This window comes from Colobus angolensis, unplaced genomic scaffold, assembly GCF_000951035.1.
Source record: "Colobus angolensis palliatus isolate OR3802 unplaced genomic scaffold, Cang.pa_1.0 Scaffold271, whole genome shotgun sequence".
Taxonomy (NCBI): Eukaryota; Metazoa; Chordata; class Mammalia; order Primates; family Cercopithecidae; genus Colobus; species Colobus angolensis.
The window spans coordinates 2,102,230-2,112,493 of NW_012115944.1; the positions used below are offsets into that span (position 1 = coordinate 2,102,230).

Here is a 10,264-nt window from a genome sequence, read left to right on the forward strand (position 1 = left end):
GACACCGACCAAGGGCCAAGGTTCCAAGGCCTAAGTGAGGTAATCAATGAGATTTAAGGATGTAGGATCATGTTAACAGTAGGCACAAAAGTCACTTTAGCTATGATGAAAGGAAGGGAACTGAATTCTATAAAGGCAGAGTAAGAGCTTTAGATGAGTAACCATGATACAAATACACAAACAGAAAACATCTTACAACATGAAGAAACAGTGATTTCTCTGTGAGTGAGTAAAATTCAACAATCCCATTCTTAATACTGAATGGAGTCTCTGAGTTCACCAGGCCTGAGCCGCAATGATCCCCCAACTGGCTGGAGAAAGTACACAGACAACATCTCCTTACACGGTAGGCTGATTGCATTTTAACCTCTAAGGCTCTTGGGAGAGAAAAGACAAAAGTTTTGATGGAAACTAAAGCTAAAAATTATGTTAAGTTTAGAAAAAAACAGTATGGCACAAATATAATCTAGAGACTGTTCAATACATTTACATAGTGTTGCTATAATGTTTTACTCTTCAGCATTAGAGAATGTTCTATACATGAACACTCTTGGAGGGATGGTGATTTTTGGTACCACAAACAAATAGAAGATATATTCTATCTATTTATTCTTCACAAGTAAGCTTCAAGTTTAGCTTACTCATGCTGATATAGCATTCTACAGTATAATTAAAATATAGTTATTAAAATTTGCCAAGAAAAACAAAACAGCTGGCCCATGAAGCACATGGTGACCCTGGCCTTGGCTGCCCACCCTGGCCCTGACTCACCATGAGCCTCTTGTTCCACCAGCCTTGGGGACGAAGGAGGCTGACTGACTACTCGCTGGCCCAGGGCTTTCTCCTGGTGACCAGGAGGGTCCCATTCGGCAGCCTCCCTCTGGTCCTGAAGGCTAGCCCCTGTCTGGGTCTTAGCTGCTCTCCTTGAAGGCCAGGGAACTCTTTACCTCTTGCCCCAAGCACTCCTGAGCACCACCTCCAGATGGCCCAGGGCACATCCACCAAAGGCCACTGTTCTGGCCACTGGCACTGGGCCACGACTGCCTCCAGAACACAGCAGCCTCTTCATTTCTGAGACCTGCAGACATGACTCCACCTGCTGGCATGCATAGCTCACCGGTCCCTAATGCCATGCCTCATGCTCACGGCTCCTGCTGCCTCTGTAGAAACACTACTTAACAGTGACCTGGGCTACTCTGGGCACATCTGTGATCAATGAGGCATCTCATACCACAGGACGACACCCTCTGAACTCCATCCTCCTGGTCAGCATCCCCCACCACTCAAGTCCGGTCTCCAGTGAAGGCTGCACTTGGTGCGTCTCAGCCTAGCTGCCCCAGCACGCAAGCAAAATGCAGGATTCCCTCCTCCCCCTTCCTGAAAGGCCCACAGACTGACATTAAGCAGGAATTAAAAAAAAAAGTCTGAAGCAAGTTTATCCAGTAGACGGTTGGGGGTGCTACTCGCGCTGTCTTTGAGGTTCTCCTTTGCAGACATCCTGACTGTAAGGCTTTTAGGGCCAGCATCTTCCCAGCTCCCTGTAGGTCACGAGGGGCCACTTCTCCCACTTCCTGGGGTCAGCACTGTCCTCTGTGGGCTGCAGAGCAGGCAGCTCAAGGCACTTGGTTTGGGAAGCCTGGTCTCCCTGCAAAGCCAGGAGGTGTCAGGCTCTAATTGTGGTGACCAGGCCCTCAGTCACAGCTGGGGCCACCAGAACAGAGGGGCCGCCCTTGCTCAGAGGGCGTCTGGAGTCACTGGGGGCTGGGGCTCTGGGGGCCTGTGGAAGTAGTAGGGCTGGAAGAGTCTCTCGTGGCTGCACAGCTCCATGGCCCGGTAGGTGTGTGCGAGGAGGTGGGGGAAGCGAGACGTGAAGTAGCACACGAAGTCGTCAGGGAGGGAACCCAGCGTCTCCCGCACCTCTGCAGGCAGTTCCCGGTAGTGGTGCTTCTGCAAAGAGAGTTGGAAAGCTTGAGAGGTTAGAAAGGGGTTAGAAGGCTTGGGAAATGTTGAAAAAAAAACACCCTTTCATCATGCAAGGAAGAGAAAGAATATGAGTGTTGGTTGGTTTTTGGTAAAGAAAAGGAAAAAAGGTTTATGTATCCAACAATCCAGCCCCATCATCTCGCCTGCTTCCCTCACTCAGGAGGAGGCCTCGAAGCAAGCAAGGCCCAGCTGGTCCAGCAGGGGCTCAGGCCTTCTGTGACAGTCAGGACCTGGAGACACTCCTGGTCACCTCAGGAGGAGTAAAGTCGCCTGAGATTGGAGCGTCTGTCCCAGTGGGGTCCCCGCATTCGAGGCATGTTGATATAAGTTTACACACAGTGGCTGTATCAGACAGGGAGAAGGCCCAATAAAAGTCAGTAACCAGAGACCACGAGGGCCACGGGCCACAGAGCACTGCTTCCCAGAGCTTCATCTGCACCTACGTCCCTGAAGGGAAAACCAGCGTAAGAGAAGCAACAGTCTGCAGTTTGTCAAGTCCAGCTGAAGCTGCCTAGCTCCTGAGACATGAGAATGCCAGCACGGATAGAAGATTTACCAAGAATGGATGAAAGGAGGAAGGTGTCCGTGTCAGCGTGAGTAGCATCCCCAACCATCTACTGGATAAACTTCCTCCCCAGTATTTACACACTGCTTACCTTATTTCTCATGGCTCGGAGGAGATCTCTGACAGAACCACCTTTATAGGTCCTGAATTTACGCAGGTCTAGAAAAACATTGAGGGACGCAATGGGTAATCAAATTTAAAACTAATGAATTATAAAAGAAAACAATTCCCGGGGTTCTGGGGATTAGGGAGTTGGACTGAAAGGAGGGAGGGGAGTTGGACTGAAAGGTGAGGTCACTCCACACCCAGTCACAGGAGCAGATCCTCCCATTCAACCCAAGGGCGGTGTCCCCCTGAACCCCACCTGGTGATCGCACCCAGATCGGAAATGACCACCTAGAGCATGACACCATCACTCACCTGTCACTCTAGGGAACAAAAACGAAACACACATCAGTGTAACCAAACCATAGAGGACACACCCAAGAAAGTCTCAAACCGACAGGTGGGATCTGGGGCCTGAACAGCCTGGAGTGTCCATTTCCACGTTTACTTCTTGGAAAGGCGGCAGCGGCTTTTGCAACATGCCCTCTCACACGCCGCAGTGTGCTCACCTGTCTGGAGGGGGACGGTGATGTTCTCCCGCCAGTCCATCTTCACCACGGCTCTCCCGCCTCTCTCTAACTGTTTCACAATCGGGCCATCCAGGGATTCCTTTTCTATTCTGTCACTCACGTCCTGTGAGAGAAACAAGGGCAGCAGAAGATGGACAGTGCCGGAGATGCTGAGAGCTGTGCGATTGGGATTCTGAGTAACAGACGGTCACTGGCACATGAGCCATGAAGGGATGACGGCCCCTAGGCCCAGACGGCAGCCTGCCCCAGAGCTGGGCAGCAGGCACCCTGCCCTCCGCCTCCCTCATCCGTGTCTTTCCCTGTGAGCTGCCCTGTCTGTTCCTCATGAAGGACAGGCCCACAGAGAGCTCCTCCGTGACAGAGAGGCTTCACAGAGTACACCTGCACACAGACCATGAACGCATACCCTGAATGTCACATGTGCACACACGAGCCATGTGTACGAAGCCACAAGTGCGATCTATATCCAACGAACTAAAACCAAAAAGAAAAGGAGAGCTCAGATTTGATGTGCATCCTGTGCTTTGTCTACTCACTGAAACACGGTATGCTCAAGCCCATAACTGGTGGAGGGTCGCCACTCCTCCTTCCAACAGTAGAAAAGACCAGTGAAGCTGGGCCTTCTTCTCAAAGAGGAAACTTGGTGGCAAGAGTATGGGCTCCAGGGGCTTCTGTTGGGATTCAAACCTTGCTCTGCATTTGACTTTGGAAATAAGGAGAGGGTCAGGAAGCACCCAAGTACGGGCCTCTTGAAGTCCCATCAGTAAGACAGGTCGACAGCTGAGGACACAGGGAGTGGTGAGCCCTGCCTACATCAATGTTAAGTAGCCTTAGGAGACCGTTTTCTCAGAGCATCCTTTTCTATGATGAAGATGAAGCCAGACTGGCTGAATTCCTACTTTACAATTGTCAGAGAAAAGCTGTGGAGAGGTCAGATTGTCAACTTGGGTGCACTGGGAACACACGTGTCTGAGCTGCAAAGCTGTTACAGCTAAATGACCTGGGTGGAAGCCAGGTGTGTTTGACAGACATATACCTGGAGATACTAAGCATTTAAATCCTGTCCCATGGTGGGTGAAGGTCCCTTTGCATGGGTTTTATTTGTGTTCTGTATTTTGTGATCGAAATGACCTGGCTAGTTTTCACAAGTCCCTAGAAGACATATGGACTTGAGAATTTTCCCATCATGTCCATGGACACAGTGACCAATCCTTAGGCTATAACATGGAAGACAGCATTGAACTCTCCCCAGCCCGATCCATCTGAATGGTTTCTGAGCCCCCACCTTGGGCCAGGAGGCAGGGACACAGTAGTGAATGCAGTAGTCAAGACCTCCTGCCCTCGAGAAGCTTACATTCTGGGGGCTTCCCTCTGGCCAAGGCCCCAGTCCGACCCCCGGAGAGCATGATGGTCACTTTGAGTATGGTGCTCACCAAACTGCACTCTGCCTGGACCCAAGGGAAAAAGCACTGCCCCACAAGCCTGCTCTTCAGAGCCACGCACTGGGCAGGAGGCGATCTGGTGAGTTATGTTCAATTCATACATGGAAGACTTTGAAAAACACGTCACCTCTTCAAAAGTCACCTGACATTGTCACAAAGCTTTTAAACAGTCAAATCGCCAAAGGAGTTCTAACTTTACAGAAACTATTTTAAGCAAAATGAGATCTGGGCAAAGACTGTGTAAAAGATGATAGAAACAAATACAATATAAGAAAGCATTTAAATTTATGACACTTGGGCTGGGCATGGTGGCTCATGCCTGTAATCCCAGCACTTTGGGAGGCTGAAGCGGGCAGATCACCTGAGGTCTGGAGTTCAAGACCAGACTGGCCAAGATGATGAAACCCCATATCTACTAAAAATACAAAAAAAGTTAGCCAGGCGCAGTGGTGCATATCTGTAATCCCAGCTACTCAGGTAGCTGAGGCAGGAGAATCACTTGAACCTGGGAGGCAGAGGTTGCACTGAGCCAAGATTGTACCACTGTACTCCAGCCTGGGTAACGGAGTGAGATGCTGTCTCAAAAAAATAAATAAATCAATAAATAAACTTAAGACACTTGAATGAAATTATATGATGCCTGAGATTTGCTTTGAAATAACCTGGGGAGGGGAGAGGGTGAAGGTTAATACTTGTTGAACCTAAGGGATGAATAAAGGAGTGCTCGTTATAGTGTTTAAACATTTATGTATTATATATTTGGAAATTCCATAATATAAAGCTTAACAATTATGGCACATCCATATGAAAGAATACTATGGTCATTGGAATTTTAGAACTTTAACATGAAAGATACTTAGAATATCATGTACAGTTGAAAAAAAAAAAGCAGGTTCTGAAACTGTATACATGGTTAGATCCCAATTATACTTTTATATATGAAGAAAACATTAAAACATCAGCCATGATTATCTCTCTGTTTTAGGGTAATAGGCAATTTGTTTTATTCTTTGTCCTTTTCTATATTTTCAAAATCTGAAAAACATTAAATGAAGACTCTAGATAAAGAGAACAAACGTCTCTACCTGGAAGAACTGGAGCTGCTTCTCTAGGCTCCAGAAGAATGGGTGTTTCAGCACGTGCTTCGCTGAGGGGCGTTTCTGAGGATCCATCGCAATCATCTTCTCTATCAATTCACGTGCAATGACGTCTTCTATAAAGGAGGAAAATAAGCAACTCACGATTACCAGTCCAAAGTCACAGGGAAATACCAAAACTTTAAAAAGCTGCATACCCTCTCATTTATGATTCTATTCACAGGAATTTATTCCAATCAAATAATTAGGAACAGACACAAAACCTCAGCCAATGAGGTGAGTCCTCACTGCATGGTTTGTGAAGGAAGTGACTGTGAACATCCAACATCAGAGGCTTGAGTGGATACATTACTGTGCCTCCCTACGCTGGGCCATGAGCTGTTAAAATGCGGCTGTGGCTAAATATGGATTGATGTGGAGAGACATTCAAGGTGACATTGCAAAACATGCACGTTGCAAAACAGGATGCAGGATTTAACCATATTTTTATAAAATATGCATACATGTCTAGATAAATGACTAGAATAACGTATATGCAAAGGTATTAATAGCCATCATTTATCCCTGTATAATGGGACTATATGGGCCTTTATGCTAATCTGTGTTTTCTACAATAAGGAAAATCAACCATAAACAAAACAATAATTTAGTTTAAATTTTTTCAAAAGGCAGCATTGGAGTGTCATGGGCCAATTACCAGTAAGGAAAACCTGAAGTCTGAAAGAAAGACTTGTTGCACCCACACCAGGAGACCAGCCCAGCAGGGTGAGGATAAAGCTTGTCTGTCCCCAGCCCAGCATGGACCGCACCTGCTGACCACTGGCCCTCACAAGAGAGAAGACAATTTGTCTTCCCAAATGCCAGTGCAGGAAGGGACCACAGATTATTTAACCCTCATGTCACCAGGTAGAAAAAGAAGGTCTCCAAAGGGGGCTTTGCCTAGGTCACACAAGTAGTTGGTGACCTGGAGGGATCTTGGAGTGTCTCAGCTTTAGAAGGTGGTGCCCCAGGGATAACCCTGCCAACGCTCTACCAGATTTGGCACAAGTCTGTAGGTTCCTGAGGCCTGCGGGGTGAGCAGCTGGGGCGCCAGGGCCTCTGTGAGTGCAGAGGTGGCACCAGCCCAGCTCCGCGGGGCCACCTGAGGCAGCTGAGGAGCTGCTCCCAACCCCGACCCCTGGACTGCTCACCGTGCTTCTCTGGGTGCAAGCACTCGAGGCTGCAGGCACCCAGGAGGATGTTGGCCTGCCGCTGCAGGGACTTGCCAAAAGGGTGGCTGCCCTCAGAGATCACGTAGTAAAAGACGCAGCCTGCAGAAAAGATGTCCACTGTGTAGGTCTGAAAAGAGACATGAGGCGTGAGAGGTGTGGGAGCAGAGTTTTCATCCTCACTCCCAGCCAGGGAGGGAGGAGCGCTGCTGCTGCTTCTGCCACCTGGAAGGTGTTCTGGGAGAATCAGCTGATATATGTGAACTCCGCAGAGCAGTGAGGGGTAACCTGCAGCACTGCACGGGTGTCAGAAGTCACAGTGCTGGGCTCGGAGCCACCTGGAAGCCCCTGGTTCCCTCTCATGTGAGATGCAGACACTGACAGCATGCTCCTCATGGGGTTGTTGTCAAGAGAGATGCATTAGTATGCAAAAATGGTTGCTTGCGACAGTGCTTGGCCCATCAAAAGCTCTCCTGGCTGTTATATATTCCTTACCCCCAACATGAAAGTGCTCACAGGCAGGGTCTCTGTGTCATTGCTTTCCTGCTGTACCCCCAGGGCCCAGAATGGTGCCTGCACACAGTAGGTATCAAAATTGCTAATAAGTGAATAAAACAGCTTATGATTCAAAAACAGCCCCAGAAAGAAACTATCTGACAAGTTACCAAGGAGGTCATTTTTGATGTTAATCCGAGAAAGCCTCTCACTTATGCCATGAAACCATTCTGTGTCTACAGACGAGCTTCCTTTGAGGGAAATGTACGTTTGTATTTTTTAGCTCATGCTACCTGGGGTGTAACACCAGGGTGGTTCCTGAGCACAGCTCAGGTCCCTGTTACTAGGCGCCGCCTCTGAGATTCTCCACCAGGTGAACTGAGGGTCTAGTGAGAGGAACCAGGGGTTCATTGTCTCCCATGCTGGAGGAGACACACCTTGAACAACACAGCACTCTCAGCCTCACAACAACATCATGAGGTAAGCAGAGCAAATACTTTCATCCCCAGATGAGAATGTGGACAGAAAGGTTGCATGACAAGCTCAGGGTCACTGCTGGATGTGACAAACCAGGATGAGACTCAGGTCTTCCAATCCCCAAATCTACCATGCTTTATTCCACCTCACCAGATTTTCCCTTAGGAAGGCACTGGATTCGGGACAGGAGGAACATGGCCACCACAGCTGGAGTTCGCCCCTGATTCCCAGAGCTCTCCGGGTCTCCCACGCCCCCTACACTCTGTGCAACCTGCTGTCCCCAGCATAGTCAACACTAAGGTGAAGAGGCATCTTTCCAACTCCCCTGGCCCCAATTATGTTCTTTCCCAAACTTATTGTTGCCACTTGTCCTTGTAATTTGAATATTCCATAAGCTGTTAAACATGAGTGCCACGAATTCTGAGGTAAGCTGAATCTTTAGAAAGACTCCACAAAGGAAAGGGCACGGTTACAAGAGCTGTTGCGGCATTCGGTGTGGTGGATTCAGCTGTAAGGGACTGGGTCACGAAGCGTTAAAAACCAGGCTTCTGCTCTCAAATCCCTTAGGAAGCGTTTGAAGTGTCCAAGCCTCCATGCAGAAGTCATGGAAGTGGTACAGGAGTGTGCTTAATGCAAGGTGGAAAATGAGGACTCCAGTCAGTCAGACCCAAATCTGAAAAGACCTTAGCCTACAGTACAAGATTTCTATGACTTAAGGGCTTATATTACTTGAAGTTAAAATTAAGTGTTACGGCGTGTGTACGTGTTTTTATGATTCTTCACTGTAACTGACTTCTTTGATGAACTGACCAGCTGCTGGTCCCCAGTGAGCTGGGTAAGAGAGGACCATATCTAATCCACTCAAGATGGCTGACCCATCCAGGTCTCCATCGGGCAGCATCCAAGGTGAGCCTCGGCGACCTGTGCTAGAATAAGGTGCTCAAATGTGAGTGCACTCCTAGCAAATGGATGCAGAAGCCAGCTTGAAGGGGTTCCAGGTTGACCAAATTTGGAACAATTTGTGTATCAAAAGAAGTAAATAACAAAAAAAGGATGAAAATGGATTATAACATTAGTTTCAAAATCATTGAGCCCATAGTGATCAAGAAAAAAAAAAGAGAGAGAGAAGAAAGTGAAAAGAAAGCTCTGCTTTACAGAAAAATGCCAGCTAATAATGCAGAAGAATTTCTACTGAACTGAGTACTTCAGGCAAGGGTGATCGCCACATGCTAAACCACTGCGTGAGAGACTGTCAGTAAACAGGATATCACATTGTGCTGAACGATCACCCCAAATACTAACAACAGAGGAGGAAATGAACCCTTATGATAGAAAGATCAGCTGTAGCATCACTAACAGGAGGCGATAACAATCTTACAGATACAATCTGCCATCACATGCTTGCTGATGCAGAGACCTGTGATCTATTCATGCCAAAAACATTTAACTTGAACCTAATCAAGCTTCTACACCTAACTTCTGGTTTCCAGGAAATACGAGGAATACAGAGAAATGTTCAACGTTGTCATGAGGAAACAAGTAAACAAATCAGAATGGGTCATTTTATAACCCACTGCCTGGACTCTTCAAAATGGAACTTCAACATGGAACAAAATATACGTGGAAAGATGTGTAAATTCCAAGAGACAGAATCAAATGTAATGCAAGACACTTGATTCCATCCTGGTATACAAAACCCAGTAGGTGTCGAACCCAGTAGGTAGCTAAATACCCAGCTCTATAAAAGACAGTATAGGGGGGACTAATTGGGGAAATTCGACTATGGATTGAATATGAGATGATGGATAGAAACAGCATTAATTGTTGAGGTGGGATAATGGTATTGTGGTTGGAAACACAATGTATTCCTTAGGAGACACGTGCTGAGGTCTTCAGGGGTGAAGGGTCAGGATGCCTGCTACTTATATTCAAATGGTTCAGTAATAGGTAAAGATAAAGCAAACGTGGCAAAAGTTTTAACAAACGTTGAATCTAGGTGGAGGTACACAGGTATTCACGTTAACATTCTTTCAGCCAGATGCTGTGGCTCACGTCTGTAATCCCAGCACTTTGGGAGGCTAAACCTGAGCCCAGGAGTTTAAGACCAGCCTGGGCAAAATAGCGAGATTTCACTTCTAAAAAATTTTTTTCTTTCAATTTTCTCTATGTCTAAAAATTATCAAAGTAAGTTGAGAAGACAAAAAAATTTAAAAATAATGAAAACTTTACCAAAATTAAAAAGGGGTTAAAAAGTGATTGATTTAGCTGGGTGTGGTGGCAGGTACCTGTAATCCCAGCTACTCAGGAGGCTGAGGCAGGAGAATCGCTTGAACCCGGGAGGTGGAGGTTGCAGTGAGCTGAG

The 10,264-nt window shown here is 47.2% G+C and overlaps 1 protein-coding gene across 1 annotated transcript in view; it reads right to left on the reverse strand.

Annotated features, from left to right (window-relative positions):
* Window positions 1-691: 691 nt before the first annotated feature.
* Window positions 692-10,264, reverse strand: part of ERN1 (endoplasmic reticulum to nucleus signaling 1) — a 92,043-nt gene continuing 82,470 nt past the window's right edge. The window contains exons 18-22 of the mRNA XM_011947995.1: window positions 6,913-7,060; window positions 5,711-5,838; window positions 3,163-3,286; window positions 2,640-2,707; window positions 692-1,947 (exon numbers count right to left, since the gene is read on the reverse strand). Of these exons, the coding sequence (XP_011803385.1) occupies window positions 1,735-1,947; window positions 2,640-2,707; window positions 3,163-3,286; window positions 5,711-5,838; window positions 6,913-7,060 (681 nt within the window). The 3' untranslated portion in view covers window positions 692-1,734. The remainder of the gene's footprint in view (window positions 1,948-2,639; window positions 2,708-3,162; window positions 3,287-5,710; window positions 5,839-6,912; window positions 7,061-10,264) is intronic.